The following is a 20,514-nucleotide window of genomic DNA, read 5'->3' as shown; positions in this document are numbered from 1 at the left end:
TCTCTGGGAGAAGAGAGGGTGAAATTCAGATTCCAGGCTTGGATGGTATCATTTTTGACATCCTGTCACAACTTTCCAGGAAGTGAAACGAGACTCAAGTAGTGTTGTTATTGCAGATGCTATTTAAAAAAAAAAAAAAAAAAAAGAGAGAGAGCAGAAAGAAATGTAATTAAGGAGGGGTAGTGAAAAGCAAGCGGGGAAGTTTGCCTCAACAGGCTTCCTTATGTGCAATTAGAACCACAGAATATATTACAAATTCCATAGGATTCTTTAAGCCTATAATAATCCTATAATATCTGTGGAAGGATCAGTTCTAAGTTGGGTACATGTAATCAGGAATGAGTGAATTCTTTTCTGTGCAGGTCTTGGTAGTTATATTCCAAATCAGGGCTGCCCAACTGGGCAAGCTTGGTTTGACCTGTAGGATGACTTTGTGCAGCCCCGCCGTGGTTTAGCTTACTTGCAGTTGGGTCGGTAGATGGCTGGGTGCTCAGCTGTCTGAGCCGCTGCCCATCAACAGGATCAGGGCGCTGGCTGGCATCCTGTTAACAGCTTCAAAAATATCAGGAGGTCCTAGTCCAAACAAAAGAGTTTGTACAAAACCATTTCACCTCACAGAAAGGTTATCAGCACAACAGGAAAAAGTGTAAGAGTCTTTCTGCTATGACAAGAATGAGTACAGTCAAGAAAAAGATTGTTTAACCACACATTGTAAATATCTCCTTGGTATTACAGCATGAATGAAAAAAAAGACGCGTATTCATGCTAAACTAAATAACATTCCTGTTGCTCATGAGTATTCTTTTGATAAATGCTTTTCAAATGTGGGAGAAAAGAAACACGCAGCGATGGCTCATGTTGTAAAGCAGAATATTTGCCACTGGCAACGTAAAATGTTAAAGCATGGAGCTTGTTGTGGAGACCTGAGGAATATCATAATGATGGATCGCAAACCTAATACTGACAAATCAACATTGTCAAGACCAGTTCGAAGTATAACAGGTGTTCAAAGAATCAGGCAGACCTGAACTTATTGGCCTGCTTGGGAAAACAGTGCCTCAGCCGGTCAGATACAAGTTTGTTCATATCTGAAGGAACAGAGAGTGGATTTGTTAGTTTAGGATAAATCACCAGAATCAGGGATATGCACAAAACTGGTACCACGACCAGACGTGAGACTAAAGGTGTAAAGCAACAGATTTTGTATGCTTCTTCGGGGGGGGTGGTGGTGGTGGTGTGTGTGTTAAAAAAGAGTCGTGCAATTAAAAGAAAAAAGAATCTTCTATGACAGTGATATTTCTGACTGAAATTTGCTAATTCTGTTACATATTTCAGGGAAGAAATTAACTGGCAAAGCCAAGATTCCCATTTGATAACATTTCTGATTCTTTTTGTATTAAATGATTGGTGTTCCAAATGTTGTATCTCTCATCAGTTTCTGGAAGTAACTATTTTTGGAAGGAAGACTTTGATTTCTCTAGACACAGTGAACACTTATCTTTGTTTATAAAACAAGTATGACTATCAATTACAGAAATGAAGATGAAAAGGGAAATGTTAGATTCTGTAAGGAACAGAGACAGCCTGTCTGCCCTGTTACAATGTACCACTTCTTCAAATGCAGGAGGCCAGCCATATGAAAAATGTTTCAGACGAAAAGTTCAAGAAAAGTAATCTTGGTGGGTTAGGCTTGTAATATAAGGGCTTGTGTTTGGAATGGTGAAATGCTCATAAACTCTATATAATTTTAGTTTTTTAAATAACCCTAGAAGTATGCCTAAAATGACCAATGCAGTGGTTTGTAGAGATCCCTAAACTCTTGCTAGATGAGCTAGCCTGGGTGCTGGAAGCAGCCGTCAGTAAATTCTGCATTTACATACAGGAGGAATGCTGCGTCAGTGTAGTTAAATCATAGCCAATTCCTAAATGATTTAATTTTGATGGTTCTATATAACATGGGCTGTAATCCCAACAAGAGCGACAAAAATTGGTTCTCTGAGAAGTAAGAAATTTCAATTTAGTTTTTACTAATGAATTAACTGAATTCTCTCTGTCCCCTGAGTTTATTCTTCTTGGAGTGGAAATGACTTTTTAAAATAAGTGAGAACTACATGAGCAAGAGTTTTGTAGTCTCTCCCTTTGCAAGAGGTTTTCTGTCTTTTTAAAAAAAAAAAAAATGCTTCTTGTGTTTCAGGTCGCTAGATTACATACAACTAGTTGACAGTGTACTGATGTTGTGTAATTTCAGCTAAAAAATTTGAGCAGGTATCTCAATTAATTAAAATTGTTATTAAAAACATCTGAGGCCAGAAAGAGTAACATATAGATAGTGTGTGTGTATATGTGTGTGTATATATATATATATATATGCAAAATTATGATGTAAGAATTTAAAAAAAGTTTTTCCTAAATTATCCATAGTATATTTCAGTGATTCAGATGCAGTTCTGTAGGGATACCTTTATGGATGTGTAAATGAAAACAAAATAACGTTTAGATTTAACTAATAAAGACAGAAAGATACATCTGGCTTTGGTACTGTATGGAGATTTCTAGACACCAGATTTCTAGAATCTGATCTTGCCAGGGAGGTGAGACAGTTACTTACGAAGTAAAAAAACATTGTTTGCTATACTCTTGCATTGCTTGACTTAGCCCATAAAATTTACAGTCACATCACACCTGCAGGGAATTCCTCCTAGATTTTCTTGACCATAAGCACTGTGCAAACATCACAGAGGACGTTAATAATAATTGCTAATACAGGAGTTGCCACACTGGATCTACCTATTGCCCTACCTAGCCTGATGCCTAGCAGCAGCTTAGCTTAAAAAAGAAACTTTAAAATAACTTTACAAACTTAAAAAAAAAAAGTAATATCCAGAGCCATTCTGCAACAGACTTAAGCAATATATAAAGATATATATAGAGTTATATGATGCAGAAAACCCTTGAGACCTTTCACGCTAAATCTTGTATGTGAAAAATCTTTGAGTGGTTTACTATACATTATTGTCTTCTTTTTTGTAGATGCAACTATTAACACTGAACAACATTCAGTCTTAAAATACTTAGCCACTTTTTAAATCTTGATTCCTTCAAAAAGCAAGCATTGCAAGTTGACTATGCTGTATGAATCTGTAGGTGACGTGGTAGCAAGAGTATATGTAGATATGTTAAATGTAAACATTTATTTCTCACGTATCTTCTATAATTTCTGCTGCTGTTTTCTCCTTGCCTGTTGCTGCTGACATGTTCTTATGAGGCAACGCCTTTCTTTGGAGCAAGAGTTTTCTTGCTAATAGGATGCAGTGTCATAAACAAAGCATCACAACTTTGATCTGGGGTCAGATGCAGAGAGAAACTGTGTTGTGACAGAGGTATCCCACTTAAACCCTCCCTTTGATACTAAAAAAGCTTATTGGTTTCTTATAGAAATATAATCATGTTGCAAAATTTCCATCAATATGAGTGTTTCCTTCTACGTGAAGTCAGTAAATAAGTAAGGCTGAAGATGAATAATTGCGGAAGTAGTAAAAATGCCATTAAAAATCTGTTTCAGATCATTGCTTAGGTTTCACTTTTATCATATTTTGAAAAATTTAGATTGAATAATGATATATTAAAAGGAAAATTGTCTAGGTAGACAAATAGTATAAAAGAATAGGATGTTTTGCATGAGAAGGTGAATTCCATATACGCCCACTTATTCTTTGTTACCAAGCTATCTATGCTAGTTACATTCACCAATTCTTTTTGAAAGGTTGTCTTCGTAGAGTTAACTTTTTCTTAATTTAAAAGCTGCTCTATAATGGCTCACATTCTAATCATAATTTAATTTGTAGAGATAATTTTCAGAAGAATATTTTAACAGAAAACTTTTTTTACTTTTAGAATTGGAAGATGGCCAGAAACAGGCAATGGTTAGTGAAAGAACAGAAGCTTTTACTACATCACGAAACTTGCTGATCTCTGGAGCAGATGCTATTGAAAGGATTATGTCTTCGTACAAAGAGGTACTGTACATCTGTCATACAGGAAACAGAAGAGGAAAAAAAAGTAAAACAGAATTTACATTTAATACAAAATATAAAAAAAAAAAAAGTGCAATTTTTAAAGGCAGATTCTATTACAACTAAATCCACAGAGATCTTTGAACTGATAGTTTGATCTTTAGAGTTAAGTCCACAAAGTGTCTAAAGTGCACAGCTGCCAGTATGGTGCGACATGTAAATGTCATTTTTAATACCTGTGTTCAGGTGCCATCGTAGAGCAATAGAAGTTCCTGGCATGTGAGTGATAAAGGTTCAAATTCCTCCTCTGTTTGGAGCACAGACCTGAAATCAGGCTGCCTGCCTCCAGTGTGTTGGGACTCTTCTGTTGGAAGTGTCGTGTTTTGTATGAAACACAAAGAGAATTGAATATGTATTTCCTGGCCACCTAAACTGTAGGGCTGTTTTCAGTGTCCTGTGAACCTGTTAAGTTGTAAGTAATTTTGCAAAGTAGAGAAATTTTAGCAGGAAAAAATCCACCTTAGGACAGCAGATAGTCTAGAAGTATGGGATGTTCATCTGGAAGATGAGAGATGTTGTTTCAGGTCCTTACCCAAATTCCAGTAAAGTTCGGCTTTCATCTGTGGTCTCTCTTGGGTGTTTCTCTAGGTGCTGGCTGTTAAGCAAAAGAAAAGTGAGGCAGTGCTGTTATTCTTCTCAACATTTCCTTCTGAATGTCGGTTCTGCATTTGTTAATTGGTTTTTGCTCGTCCCTTTGGTGGGGTCCCCTTTTCCCAGTGCAGTGTGAGGAGGCACACATTAGCTAGGCAGCTAATCAAAGTCTGTGGATTCCGTTGCTTGGAATCTAGCCATAATAGCTACAGCTTTGTAAATAGCAGGAGGAGGGGTAGCTTGGTGCCTTCAGATATGGACTCTGATAAAGCCAGAGTCTGTGCTTTTTTCAGAAGGAGGTCTTCTAATGGACTGCGATTTTGACCTATGCTCCTTTAGCTGTTTCCCTGCTTGGCCTCTGCTCTAACGATACTGCCAGATAACCTCTTATACACTGATGTCATTTCTATTTTATTTTCAACATTTAAGTCATTTATATAATGTACATGGGGATTTATAAACATTGTGGTTTTATTTTTTGGAAACAAAAGTACCCACAAAGTAGTAGGAACAACTGAACAAACTCACTTTATTTGTAGCATGGTGAGATTTTAATCCAGACAGCATGAGATCAAAGACCAGTTTTATGAATTTCCATCTTAATTTTACACTTATACTTCTCTTCAAGAGACACTGCAGTACTTTAACCACATTGTCATTCCCATTTCATGATTCAGGCAGTTTCCAAAGGACAGTGTGCTTCAGTCCACTTCAAGTGGTAGTGAAGTTCCCGTTCTTATCCACCTGATCCACCAAAGCAGCCTCCTTCCAGTCAGTGTAATTCAGCGTGCAGATGAGGTGGGCTCAACTTTTCTTTGCAGGTCAATAGTTTAGATGGTAGTATTAAGTGTTTTGACAAGCGAGTTTGTACCATCATGGTTTAGAAACTTACTACAAGTTATGTTTCTTCTGGGGCACAGTTGGTACAAGTTTCGTTCATCACGGGCAGGATTCTCCCCATCTGCCACTCACATGCCGGCAGGATTCTCTCACATGCCACTGCCGACACTGTGTGGAGCAGTCAGTCCTGGCACGAGCTCCTGCTGAAATTGCTAGGAAGGCTCCAGTGTGGAGAATGATGTTACAGCTCCTATGTGCTACCTACTGCCTCAAGCACTGTTAGCCCAATACTTTTCACAGCTGTTAATGCAATTACCAGTAGTGCAAAACAACGTACAGCTGATGGAGTTGAAACATTGAGTGATTACTCTTTTTAAACTGAGTTTTTCAAGACGTTGTATGCTTGTTAACCTCCAGTGGAGTGATGGCAGTGTGGCCAGAACTAGCACTCACTTCTGAATCTGGCACAAATAGTGACATTTATAGAGGATTTTATATTGGAGCTAGGTACGCCTATAGCAGGTGAACTCAATCATGAGGTGTGTGTGTTTAACCACAGCAAGCTAATTATTTTATAATCTTGAACTTATTATCTTGCTGTTCTTGTCTTGCTCTCTGCATTAATATGAAAATTCATCCATTTAAAACCATCTAATAGTACATTTATAATAAGATGCCCAGATTTAATTCTTTGCTTCCAGCAAATGGAGGCAGTTCTTTGGGAGCTCTTGGTAGTGTTGCTGCCCATGAATAGGAAGTTATCAGGTCCAGGGATCTGTTGTTTCTGTCTTCACCAGGTGGAAATTGTGCTAAAAGGAACAAAAAAAAAAAAGGAGAAAGCCTTTTAAGAGACCTCACCATCTTAAACATGCCCAGTTCTAAGCCAAGGTGTCAGATTTAGCTCTGGTACTCTAGCATGCAGTTGACAGAAGAGTCATTTCTTTTTTGTCCTGGTGCTGCCTGTTTTATAGAGGAAAGCGCACGTTTGCCACAGGAGGTTTTGGGAATACAGGGAAGTAAACATAAATAATTATAGATGCCAATTTTCCTCACTTCTGTGGACCTTTATTTTGCTGGCAAATGGAGAGATTTTGTTTTTCTCTTGTATGATAGGCTCTGTATTTTCAGATATGCTAATAGCTATTCTCTGCTGGTTGAAGACTCTACTGATCCACAGAAAAGAGCAGTCCCTGCAACCTCCTCATTTACTGGAGCTATCATAGCTTACATTGGCTGAAATCTGTCCCCCTCAAACAGTCTCTGCTGGCTGGTAGGAGCTGTGGGTGGCATGTGGGTTAGCACAGAATCTCAAGGAATGAAAATTGACAGGTGTCGAAAGATGCATCGTCGATCCTTCCAGAGTAGCATTTGAGAAGTACTGACTCGGAATAGCTGGGAATATTTTTCATGAATCTCTGGCCAAACATTTTGTTTATAGAATTTGTGAAGTATAACTGAAATGAGGCATTTGTTGTTTCTCAGGTTACTGAGCTAGCAGGCTACACCGCCCGTGTCTACAACATGTTTTCAGTCTTTGATGAGGTGAAGAGAGGCATCTACAAAAGAACTGCTGTTATTCAAGGGTCTGATAACAACAGCAAGAATGAAGATAAAGCAGAATTACACATTGATGGGCCCTTAGAAATCAAAGGTAATTAATTCATATTTGTATATATTTCCCTGTGTGTGGGGCCGGTGCAGGGGGACAGGAGGCAAACAGAGGTTTTGTTTCTACAACAAATAAGCCTCTCAGCCTTAATACCCCAGAGACCGCGTTCCCTTCGATTGTAATGTCGTGCTATTTTGTAACTCTGTGCTTATGCAGTGCTTTTCTAATACACAAAATTGCTCAAATGTTTTCTGTGAAAACTTTCAATGAAAAAGGCATTTCATCTATACTATTATGGTGCTGGTGGTATTATTATTCTTATACGGACAGTGCCTGCTTTCCTCAGACACTTAATTTTTTTCAGAAAACTGAGACTCTTAACATTTTCATCTTCAAACACCACATTATTTTGTTTGGGGCAGGAGGGAAAGACAGATTGGTTCAGTAGTTTTTGACAAAAATACTACTTTGTTTTCACCAACTAAAAGTCAGCCTCGTTTTGTGAGGCACTCAAAATGTGCTCATTTTTCCATAATTTAATGGGAATTTTCAACTGAAAATGGGCTGACAACTTTACCCTTCCCCTCACCTCCCAAATGATCTGATCAATGTACACCTTATCCCTCCTGTCCCTATCCTGTAACCTTCTGGTGCCACTATCCTTCTGTCTCCACCATCCCCAAAGCATTTTCTGTGTACATCCATTTCTTATCATGCTCCATTATGTGCCACGTCACTCTTCCTCTTGCGCCCAGCTTCTCTCTGAGGTATTTAAAGGCGGTTTTTGCAATGGGCTTTTCCGAATTTTCCCAACAGACCCCTCCTGCCTCTCCCCTCTGTGATGTTGAAAAGCCTCATTCCCTCCCTTTGGCTTCTGAAAACTTAAACCTCAGTAGAGTTGAAGGCACCAAAGTGCTCTTTGTGAAATAACTTCTTTCAACAGTTTCAACAGTGCTGCCCTTCAGCACAGATTTCTCAAAGGTCCTCTGACAAGGTTCTTCGTAACAAAGTCTGATGTAGCATGGCGGATAGCTGTGGAAATAGCTGATGTCTTAATCTTGTACATCTTGGTAGTATTTGGCTGACATGAAAAGAAATGGCACTTTATAACTGTTACATTTTGTCAGGTACATGAGAAAAGGTTTGTAGTTCCTGGAGCAACAAAGTAATTTGTGGGCTCTTTTTGGGTAACTGTTTTAGAAACAAATCCAAATGCAGTTGAGGTATGCAACCATGCTGTTCACATTCCCTTTTCGTCTAATATACCCCACTCCTTTTTTTTTTCTCTGCAGCCTTTTCCCAAGATTTGATTCCACTACAGTCACACATTTCATCCAGCCTGAATTCCTCCTAAGCCGTGGTGTCTAGCGTTTGCTCCTGAGTGGTTGTAGGCTCTCAGAGGCAGCTAGCCAATACCAAGCATTGTGCTCAAGGACTTAAGTAGAATTTAGGCCAGATGAATCTAGGCCACAGGCTCCACGCTTTTTATGACAAGTCCCATTGTAATACTGTTTTTCCGCCTTTCTTTTGGTCTTGATACTTCAGAAATTTCTGAAGAGTGGGTTTGTATGTGGATAAAAGTACACATGCTCACATATGTATATGAGTCTGCATTGTTAGAAAAGAAAAATCTTAATATTCAGCTTCCGCAAAGGCTCTTTGAACACATACTACTTATTTCCTTTTGAATCATCCAATATAAGTTTATGTAACTAAGGGATGTCTGTTTTGTGCCTTGTGTTTACTGTTGTCAATAAGAGCATTGTGAAAATTTGAAAATTATCAGAATATTTTTAACAGATAATAATATTGCCTTATACGTAGTGTATCTAATAATTCAGAATTTTAAAGTTGAAATAGAATAATTTTCTGTGGAGACGTAGTCAGATGAATGCCAAGTCCTTCACAAGTATTCATGTGGTTGGAGTGACTGGTATGACCCTTTTTCACAAAAGTATGTCTTGGCCAAATTTGTTAGCACTTTTGTGAACCCAGCAAAAACACATGCCTGATGTGGTGTGGTTGATCTCCCAGTTGCATATCAAGTGCCTTTGTAGGAGTCTGAAGGCAATAGAGCCTCAGTGTGATGAGAAGGCTGCAATAATTTTTTTTTTAACAGGAAAACACTTTTGTTTTCCATAATCTCATGTTGGACTCCACAGAACTGTTTTAAATAAAATTTATTTTAGGAAAAAAAGAATGCTTGGGCTGATACATGGCACAGAAATTTTTGCCCAGGTTGTTATAGTTTGGCAAAGTCGGAAGCAATTGAACAAAGAGCCTCTTAATGGAAAATGTAAAGCTAACCTTAACTGAAGGAAATGCTACCAGATCCTTTTGTAATAAACTCAACTTTTCCTTAGTTCCATTTTTCTTTGTTCAGTTTAGTCTAAGCTATAAAATAAGCAGCCTTCTAATACAAAGAGAAATCCTTTTCCTTTGCATCTTGTCTGTCAAGGTAACTTCTGATATTTGCCTAGGAGTGCAGCTGTTTGGGTTCTGTTAAAGAAGCCCATTAACAGGCAATTGAGAAGTTAAGAGTTGGTTTCACTTTTGAATGTATTTCAAAGTCCTTGTGTTACAGAGTATCCAAATGTCCGATTGAGATTGTATATTTAAATTTGCCAGAAATCCACATAGTAAGTGTAGCTACTGGAGTGAAATGTTATATGGGTTTCCACAAATACTTACAAGACACTTTTACGGTGTCTGTGGCTTCAAATAGAGATGGAAGCAAGCCATTAAATGTTTTCTCCTTTGCCCTCGTTGCTGGAGGAGACTGAACTGGTCTACGAGTTTCAAAGATGGTAGTGAAAGTAGATTCCATTTTCTAATTAAATCCTCAAGAGAAGGTGAACTGGTCTGCCTGTGGCTAAGGCTGCCCTCGGACTTCTTGTTGATACAAAATACAGTAAATACAGGTAGGATGTGAATAAACATGTCTTTATAGTGCATTATATATTTATGATGTATATTGTGCATTACATTTATGATCAAATTTAGGATTCATTGCACACTCTTGGCTACTGCTGACAGTGTCTTTCTGACTAGCTAAGATTTATTATCCAGATTTTCCACTAGGGGAACCTGGAGCACATAAAAGAGTTGTTTGAAACTCACCAAATTATACTTCTCAGCCATGCACAGAGATGGTCACATATCATTGCTTAATGGAAGGTTTCACAAACTCTAATTAAGATTACTTTTTTTTTTTTTTCTTTCTAGGGAAAGTTATCGATGTTGATCATGGAATTATTTGTGAAAATGTTCCTATTATTACTCCGAATGGCGATGTGGTGGTTTCCAGACTAAACTTCAAAGTAAGATGATATGCAAGAATCTTCTGATTGTTGCCATCACATTAACATAAACAGCACAGAATTCATGTACCTTATGTTAAGTACTTGGAGGAGCATATGGATAAAAGGGGAAGTCCAGAAAGGTAGGCATAGTAGCTCAATAGAGGCAGACATATGTAGTTTGTCCTGCTCAAAGAAAGAGAGGATTTCTGGTGCTGTTGCCAGGTGAAAAACCAGCTTGAGATTTTCAAAGGTGTATATGGGAGTCTGCATCTATCTTTACTTAATTTCAATGAAATTGGGATGCTTTACTCACATAGGCTCCTTTAAAAGTCTGAGTTCACAGCAACAGTGAAAAAATTGAGTCTGTAGTTTTGCTTGATCACCACAAAGAGGAGTACTAACTAGTAGTTGACAGCATAGTTCACAAACTCAACTGCGGAGTCTTTACTCATTAAAAACTTGTGTTGTTTTTAAAAAGCTATTGCAGATACCACTCGGTACCTGCTCACAATTTTAATGGGTGACCTTTACTGAATTACTCCCATATATATCCTGATCTTACGTTCCAGTGCAGATGTTATTATTTTAAAAAGTAGTTGAAGTTATCAGAACACTAACATGAATAATTCCAGCAGGTCCTTTAGTTTAGCTAAAGCGGAGTGTTCCTCTTGCCACCCTTATTGATATAGGAATTAGCAACTGGGGGGACAGGGTCCTAGCTATGGCAAAACTTGCAATGGCTTCAGTGAAGGAATTTCAGATTTGTAAAATTACAACTTTATGGTCAAGGAGACAGTTATATTTACTCATTTCGCTCAAGAGACAAAAACAACAGAAAATATAGCATAGTCAATATATTTATTAAAGCATAGACAGTGACATTGTGATTATGCATAAATACACGCTCATATATACACAGGGTAATATTCAAATGAATAAAACCAAGTGCATCACACCCAAAATAACAGTGGTAATTAACCAGGAAAGGGCAACATGAAGTAAACTTTCCAAATCACTTGATCAGGCTTCCATAGCTTAAATTAATATCACTGATGGACATAGCACTGCTCTGTATGCTGTTAACACCTTTGGACCTAATCTGCATTAGAATAATTGATTCTGACAGTGGTATATTGACATTGTGATATAACCAGTGTAGTTTATAGAAATACTCAGACATTATAGAAATTATTTTCATTATTTCAGCCCATATATTATATCTAATGCCACTGTTTCCAGAATAGTTGCATAAATATGTGCAGGTAATCAATGAAATGGGTTGATAATTTGATGTAAATGCTCACGTAACTCCCTCTAGGGGTCTTAGGCTGTCTTGTGCCATATATACTGCATAGTAACATCTTTGGATTTTCATTGCTGTTGTAGGTCCAGGAGGGGATGAATCTTTTAATCACTGGACCCAATGGCTGTGGAAAGAGTTCACTTTTCAGAATTTTAAGTGGTTTGTGGCCTGTGTATGAAGGAGTTCTCTACAAACCCCCTCCACAGCACATGTTTTATATACCACAAAGGTATGTGTTTTCCTCAGGGTGATACCTTTTTACTGGTTACATGAATTTTGACCCTGCTTCTCTCATTTTCAATCTGTGATACTTACAGCCGAGTTAAAAGGTGGTAAGCACAACCTCAGCTGTGTGGAGAGTACTAAAAAAAAAGATGCCTTCTTGTTGGTGATGCAAATCTTCAGTCATTGGAAAGGGCTCACATACCCTTGTGATGGAGCCTATGCTCCCCTGATGGCTAAAGTCCTGGATGGTTTGGATCATGGGAACAGACTAGAATCTAAAACAAATTTGAAATAAACCTAATAGATCTTAATTCTGATTTCACTTTGAAACCAAAGATCACAAAAAGTGAGTCTGTTTTGGTTCCTAAATGTTGAATTGTTCAAAATAATTTTCAAAACTTAAACTTTTACACTACAAGGCCAGAATCCAATCCAATATTAACTGCAAATTGTCTTTTTAATAATATGTACTCATTTCACTACAGGCAACATGGCTTTTTTGTGCTTCGTTTGTATTCTGACTTGCTGTTGGACTCTCAGAACATAATTTAATGCAATTGATTCTAGAATATCTCCTTAGAGACTTCTAACTGGGTTGTTTTGCAAAAGCAAAATCAAACACTGAGAATCTTTGATTGCTTTCTGTAGTTCATTTCTTCCCATGGGGAAAAGAAGTATTCATGGTACAGTTTGTAGTCTTGTTTAAAAAGTACAAGCTATTAAGCTGAATGGAAAATATTCACTGATGAGTAGATTTTCCTTGCTGCAGGTGAAGGTAACAAAGAATATTTATCTAGAATTTTTTCAAATATATGTATAATTTATTGCTAGCCATTGTCATTTTTCTGAGCCACCTGAGGGTTTCATTCAGGAATTTGGAGCAAAATGCTTTATTAAATGTTTTTCAAAACAATATTTCAGAATTCCCATCGTGCAGGACGTTCTTAAAATCAGTTTTATTCTTAGGCAGAACAAAAGCTATTCTGAATTTTTTTCTTGCAGAAAATGTTGAGTTTCAGCCACTTATGTCCTCTGTATGGTCCCAGCCCCTTCTCGGATCAATATCTGAGGCTGGCTTGCCTGCAGCCCTTCCCCTTTACTTGTGTCCCCTTTATTCTGTGAAAGCAAACAGGCTTGCATTGCGTTCAGGCAGATTTGCCGAGGTGCTGGTTGAGGGGATTGAATCACATCTGCTGGGGTTTCATTTCCATAAACATGGTTCGTTGTCAGCTGTGTCCCCTAACTTTGCAGTGCTGGGCAAGTTTGTCCAGCAGACCTCTTCTTTGGAACATTTCAAAACTTTTGGTCAGAAATAGAGATTCAACCAGCATCTTTACAGCCGTCTGTGACTGAAGCCATGTAGGGACTGGCATATCATCTTTGCCATGTACCCTGAAGGTATCGCTCATATGCAGCCCATCCTAATAGCATCCTCCAGGAGATAGGGTGCTGCTGTGATGTCTTCAGGACATCTCAGTGACTTTGCCATGGCTCAGCTCTGTGGTGTGAGCTCTCTGCTCCTGGAGGGTTTTTTAGGCAGTACAGAGGTATTCCCTTCCCAAGGGACAGAGAAGTGTCTGGGTAAATGGGGCAACAGTGAGTGACAGAGAGGGCTCTTCTGCAAAAGTGCTACACCTTGATTGTGGCTGAAGATTTTGAAGTCTACTTTGGAGGACAGTTCAGCTGTATTGGTATGGGTTCTGTAGGCTCACAAGTGTGGCCTGTCGCTCAAAAGTGTCTTGTGTTTGGAAAGGGACTGTGAGACTTGGTCTTGTAGGGGCTTGTGGGTGAATGTGACTGATGGAGTGGGTATAGGGCAGCAGATTTGTTCGTTGGGATGGCCTTGAGGATCCTGAGTTGCTTTTTTCTCAGTGTTTGTTCTTTGGGCTTACAGAGTCTTAGATGAATATCTGAGACACTAAGAATGACTTGAAGGAGATTCAGTTTTAAATTGAAGTTTATACATCTCTGGACCAGATCTGCAACAGATCTGCTGGATTTTTAGGGCTTTTGTGTGGATTGCCTTATGTGGTCCAGGCATTTTATTTCTGCCTATATTCCACTTCTCATGTTTGAACAGTTCATTTATTTATAGTCTAAATAAATTACACATTCAGTTGGGGTTTTTTTGTTTGTCCCTGGCTCTAGAATACATTTAGAATTTCTGTAGTGGTTTGTAAATTGTTCTGAAGTCCTGAAATTGAAGCAGCTTGTTTTGGAAGTTCCTGCTGGTGCAACCATTTTGCTTATTAACCTTGTGCAAATTGCTGCTTGGTCAGGATTACCTTCTCTTTATTTTTTTTAGACATAATTCTAAAACTGCAGACTGTAAAAGATAGTGCCCTGCCTACATTTCATCATGTATGTATTTCAGCATAACTTTAGGGAAAATTTATGTTCCGAACTGAGGATTTGGGAGGTGGTAGGACAGGATCACCTGGATTCAACCCACCTCACCTTTTCGTTTGGTGGGTAGGTGAAACCTGTGGTATAGCAGAAGGCTCTTGAATTGGTAGATGTCTTCAGAGCAGCGGTTTAGAATTACATCACTGTGTTTAAGTCTATACATTACGTGTCTGGTCTAAGAGCATGAGAGATGGTTCTCCGTGAGTGGACACAGTTACCATTGAGCCTGGTAAGAGCTTACTCCTGTGTGCCTGTGGCTGAATTTAATTCTGCATCAGCCCTCTTTGCGTCTTTGAGTCAAATGTAGGAACCTCGTCTGCATATGGTGAATGGTGGAGAATACAGTGACTACTACGTAACAAAATACTCCACAGTAAATAGAAGCTCATTGAAAAGATTATTTTTTCATCTCTGTTTGTGATGTTCCAGCATAGTATTCCAGAAATGTGTGGGAAATCATGTGTCTTTGCTGAGTTCAAAAGTTACACACAAAAGTATGATTTATTAAAAAGTGAATTATCTCATTATGTACTCCAAATTTCATCAGCACTGTAAACACTTTGTAGTTAGATTTACTTAACAATATTTAGGCTTTAAAACAGAGCCTGAAGAGTCCCTATCTTTTTTATATTTTTAGATTGCTCAGCATCATTATATTGCTTTTTTTTAGATTTTACCTCTGTGAATCATTGTGAGATTTTTTTTTTTTTTTTTTTTCTCCCCTTATATAGGGCCAGGCCATGCAGAATTTGTCCTTAATCAGTCACAGTTCTGGTGGATGCTGATGGGGCAAACTGCCCTTTTGGGGGACAGGGAGAGAGAAGCCCAGGGATTTCTGTGAGTGTGGCTCTGCCGCTGTCCGTGACAGGCCTGTAAAAGAGGAGGGTAGGCAGAAGAGAGGGAGGCTTTAAGAGGCTTTAAGCAGTCCAGCATCATATTGGTGCCAAAAGCAGCTTGTTTTCAAGGATGGATCAGTGCTAGGAACTGGTGACAGCTCAACAAGTTGTCACATCTCATTGGAGCCTCAGTAACTGGCAGAGTGTGTGCTCTTACCCCTTCTTCTACTTCTCTGTCTCTCTTTTGCAAAGTACAATTCATTTGTGTTACCACCTCTTTGCATTCCTCTTAATTAATTGGTCAGGAAGGCAGCATGGATGAAAAAATAAATTCTTGTGGGTGCTCTAGTTGGTAAGGAATCATGATTCAAATCAGAATTCAGAAACATTATTTTAAATAATAAATAATTAACAAAACGATGTAGTGGGTAGCCTGAGTACTGATGCTAAAGATACGACCACAAGATGTATATGTAGCACTTGGGGAATTAATGAAGCAGTCAATCCTTTCATAGTATATCAGCAGTGTATCTGAAGGTAGCCTGATTTCTCCAGACTGTGCCCTGTTTCTACTCTGTTGGTCTTAAACATGGGAGCAGACTCCATCTCTGGGGAATTAGTGAGCTCTAGCATACAATTCCTCCTAACGTTTACTCCAGCTCTTCTTGCTCAACTAAAAGTTTCAGCTTTTTCAGTTGTAAGGAAACAGATTCTGCACGTTGGCTCTCATTTCCTTAGTTCTCCCTCGTTTGATGTAAATGCCAGCAGAATTGCACACCTACATACTTGCAGGTTACCTTGACAACACCATGGGAATATTCCTCAGTGTCTCTGCAGCATAAAGCTGCGGTAAAGTTGTAATCACCACTGGGTTATTGATATAAATTATTAATAATTTTCTGCCAGCTGTGTCTTATTGTCTTATTTGCATGGAGGAATGTCTCATGCAATCTCTGTTGGTTCCATAACCTTCTATCAAGACTCTTGAGTCTTCCTAGCACAGCACATATCTAAAACGTCCATCACCATTTTCTCTGTCTTTCTTGAGGACTGATTCACATTCATAGAGCTCGGAGTAATTCTTAATCCACTGTACTTTTTTCTCCTGGTCCATTGTTACTGTTTTTCCTCTCCAGCTTGCTTGCTTCTGTAACTCTGGTATTTTTGTGAGAGGGGCGTGTTTCTCCAGTAGTATGCATAGTTTCTCTGTAATTCTGTGTGCCATTCTAGTAGAAGACCAACCCTGACCACTTTCTCAGCGGTTACAGTGATGGTCCAATTCTGTATTTTCTCTCTCTTTCTATTGCTCATTCAACTAGATCTCTAATATTTCTTTCCTTCAGTGCCAGGCTTGTCAGATGCTGAAATGGAGGCAACCAAAGATGCACTAGTACCAAATGTTGTTTGTTCTTCATCATTTAAGATTTATATACCTATATCTTGCTGTCATCTTATTAATGCTAGGACAGTATGGAACATAACAGTTTAAAGGTTTATCTGGCCCTCCTAAGCTGTTTGCTTTTGCCTACGTCTGTTCCATTTCTGGTATTTTATGTGGGGTTCCTTTACAAGTCTTTTCCTGTCTGGTGTTTTTCTTTCTGTGTTCTAAAAATATCCTTGGCTACTAAACAAAATTGCATCAGCTACGAAGATATATTTCCACTCCTTAGCTCTATAGAGTAATCCAAACGTCTGATGTGATTTGCCTCAAGTAGCCCAAGGATATTCATCATGTGGATGAAACCAAGCAAGAATATTTCAGTTCTAAGTGCTATAAATAACAAAGTGATAAAATAAAAGTAATTTTTACATTATAAACACATGAAATTTTAAAGATTATAGTGTGATTCAAATGTTATCTTAAGCATGGAGGTAGGTAGTAGTGGTCACTGTCATTAAAATGTGTTGTTTCCTAAGACAATTCTTGATTACCTGTTGTGGTTTAACCCCAGCTGACAGCTAATCCCCACACAGCCGCTTGCTCACTCCCCTTACTATGGGATGGGGGAAGAGAATTGGAAGAGTAAAAGTCAGAAAACTCATGGGTTGAGATAAAGACAGTTTAATAGGGAAAGCAAAAGCCGTGCATGCAAGCAAAGCAGAACAAGGAATTCATTCACTCCTTCCCATCGGCAGGCAGGTGTTCAGCCATCTCCAGGAAAGCAGGGCTCCGTCACACGTAGCAGTTACTTAGGAAGACAAAACGCCATCACTCTGAACGTCTCCCCCTTCCTTCTTCTTCCCCCAGCTTTATACGCTGAGCATGACGTCATACGGTGTGGGATATCCCTTTGGTCAGCTGGGGTCAGCTGTCCCAGCTGTGTCCCCTCCCAGCTCCTTGTGCCCCCCCAGCCTCCTCGCTGGTGGGGTGGGGTGAGAAGCAGAAAAGGCCTTGACTTTGTATAAGCACTGCTCACCACTAACTAAAACATCCCTGTGTTATCAACACTGTTTCCAGCACAGCTCCAAGACATAGCCCCATACCAGCTACTATGAAGAAAATTAACTCTATCTCAGCCAAACCCAGCACATTACCTAAACAATTTAATCTTGCAAAATTGTTGTGTTCACTTTCAGATACCCTATATTACATATGAAAGTAGTGCATATGTAGTATGTATATATGTGGTTCTTCTGTATTAGACTGTTTTCTCGTTAGCTTGTTGTCTGTTAGAGAAGTAGCCCAAATGAAGAGCTGTGCAAGCTCTGTTGCCTCATCTCATTTAGATTGGCTCAGATGTCTCTATGCTATGTTGTATTTTGCACATCCTAATTTCTTGTCAGCTCATACTGCTCTCTCTTTAACTATGATCCCTTTAGTTGGGTCAGCTGGAGTTAAACTGTAGTCTGACTGCACATGCCAACACCGCACTAGCAACTGTCATTGCCCTTCAGCATGTTGTTGTAGTACACCACCACATTGACTTGTTCCTTCAGTACTTTGTCATCAGCTCATGTCATGCTATATAGATACCTACTCCCTTGCACATTGCGTCTCTCTGTCGTTGTTATCAAGTTCATGGTGCTCCTTTTAAATATGTGTATTTCCAAAGTTCACCGCTTATCTGACAGATGACAAAAAGGTCTGTGGTAGATAGCGTTAACACAAAACATAACATAGCATACTTCAGTTATGCATACTATTTTGATAGATATTTGCTTTAAAAAATTAGCTGCTACTTTGTATCTTCCTTTTTCTTTTTTGAAATGAATCGATTCAAGATAGGTTAACTCAGTATTCTACTGTTCATTAAAAAGTGTGGCCTTGCTTCTGGGAGGGCTGTTAGGCTATCCCCTCAGCAGGGCACAGCTTTTCCCATTTCATCTTACTGGGACTCGTATAGAAGTGCTTGCACTTCTTCTTCCTGATTGAAGGAAGTCTTGTCTTGTCTTGTCTCACCTAGAACAGAAAGGTTCTTGTCTTGCTGCCCTGTAGGTTAGCTGAAGCTTTGCCTGCCAGGATCACTGGGAGACCTCTCTGTTTCCACTGAAGGCTCACTCATAGCTGTAAAGTTTGAAGGTTTTCAATTAGGTCTATGTGCTGACTGATCACAAGTAATGATAGTACCTCTTGGTGAACAAGATTCACCTACGCTAATAGTCAGAGGTGGAAAATGGCTTTATGGATTAGCTGCTACTCCCTCTCAAGCCACGCAAGGTGCCTTCCTTACTGGCCAGACACAAGAGTCAGCTAATTAAAGCACAGCTTACAAGTCTTTTCTGTTATTAGGCAAAGAGTTGCAGAAATCCCAGACTGAAGGGTTTAGTCAGCTTGCTGCATTGGAGTTTAGTTTAAATTTAAAATGTATTTATGTAAATCCAACACTGGTCTTAAAGGCTGCAGCTGAACTAATGTTTGTGAAGGACTTCAGCATGCTCTAGGGTTTTGGTCCCTCAGTCCCTTCAGACTGGGGGCCTGTCTGGAGCAAGCTGTGGCTATGGGAGATACCAAGAGGACTAAATGTGGGTGAGGAATTGAGTTGTGTCGTTACATACTCAACTTTACTCCATATAGAGACTAGTGTATTTCCTAGTGGGCAGTTGTGTGAAGCACAGAAGCCAGTACCACACTTGATACAAATGAAGACTTGTGGACAAGCTTGAATCCCTAGGGAAGTCCAGGCTTGATTTGATACAGAGATTTCAGTACTGTCTGTTACCTACTGGTGGTCTTTTCAGTTGAAGCACATTCTGTTATTACCACCTTCTGTAGAGATGGATGGAGAGAATTCATTCTCCACACTCATGGAGATTGCTCACTTAAAGCACAGTGTGGTTGTTTAACTTGGTGCAAACCAAGTCCCTTTTATTTGTGATCCATAAAAGAACTTGAATGTTCAGAGGATTAAGATCCATTCAGTAACTCATTGCATTCCTACCAAATCACAGATACACAGAGGTATAAAGTGCTGTCAGCTGCATGGCTGATTAAATACCATATGTATGCAACTAAAAGGTGAAATTCATTCTTGTAATCAAAGCAGCATCCCTGCTATTTTGAATATTGCTTCAGTAGTAAGCACATAATTCTTGCTTTGGCTCCTGCACAAAAGTGGGTGTCACTAATATGCAGAACTTCCTCCATTTATGTTCTTTTGAGATGCTTTCTTCAATGTTAAAGAAGAACTAAGTTTTTGTCTGCGAAGATGCCCAGTTGCAGGAATATTTCTACTAGCGTCTCTGGCAATCAGCTGCTCTGTGTTTTGTGACATATTTTGGACACCATATCCTTGCCAGCATGAGCTTGCAATGCTTCCACCCTCCACTTGCTTCTTTTGATGGGATTTTGAAATCAAAAGTCCTCATTCATAGAATCATTAAGGTTGGAAAAGACCCTTAAGATCATCGAGTCCAACTGTTAACTTATCACTGCCAAGTCCACCACTAAACCATGTCCTCAAGCACCACATCTACGGTTCTTTTAAATACCTTCAGGGATGGGGACTCAACCACTTCCCTGGGCAGCCTGTTCCAGTGCCTGATTACCCTTTCACTGAAGAAGTTTTTCCTAATATCCAACCTAAACCTCCCCTGGCGCAGCTTGAGGCCGTTTCCTCTCATCCTATCACTTGTTACTAGGGAGAAGAGACCGACCCCCACCTTGCTACAACCTCCTTTCAGGTGGCTGTAGAGAGCAATAAAGTCTCCCCTCAGCCTCCTCTTCTCCAAACTAAACAACCCCAGCTCCCTCAGCTGCTCCTCATAAGACTTGTTCTCTAGACCCTTCACCAGCCTTATTGCCCTTCTCTGGACACGCTCCAGCACCTCGATGTCCTTCTTGTAGTGAGGGGCCCAAAACTGAACACAGTACTCGAGGTGCAGCCTCACC

At 39.3% G+C, this 20,514-nt stretch overlaps 1 protein-coding gene across 2 annotated transcripts in view; it reads left to right on the top strand.

The window, feature by feature from the left end:
- ABCD2 (ATP binding cassette subfamily D member 2) overlaps nucleotides 1-20,514 on the top strand; it is a 49,593-nt gene that overhangs the window by 3,170 nt on the left and 25,909 nt on the right. For both annotated transcript variants that reach the window (XR_014228081.1, XM_082310841.1), the window contains exons 3-6: nucleotides 3,895-4,016; nucleotides 6,987-7,155; nucleotides 10,339-10,433; nucleotides 11,802-11,947. Coding sequence is in view for 1 of the 2 variants with exons in the window: in XM_082310841.1 (XP_082166967.1) it covers nucleotides 3,895-4,016; nucleotides 6,987-7,155; nucleotides 10,339-10,433; nucleotides 11,802-11,947 (532 nt within the window). In the remaining variant the exon portion in view is untranslated. The remainder of the gene's footprint in view (nucleotides 1-3,894; nucleotides 4,017-6,986; nucleotides 7,156-10,338; nucleotides 10,434-11,801; nucleotides 11,948-20,514) is intronic.

The sequence above is a fragment of the Platalea leucorodia genome (genome assembly GCF_965183815.1).
Source record: "Platalea leucorodia genome assembly, chromosome: 4".
Taxonomy (NCBI): Eukaryota; Metazoa; Chordata; class Aves; order Pelecaniformes; family Threskiornithidae; genus Platalea; species Platalea leucorodia.
This window is presented reverse-complemented; position numbering and strand designations above follow the sequence as displayed.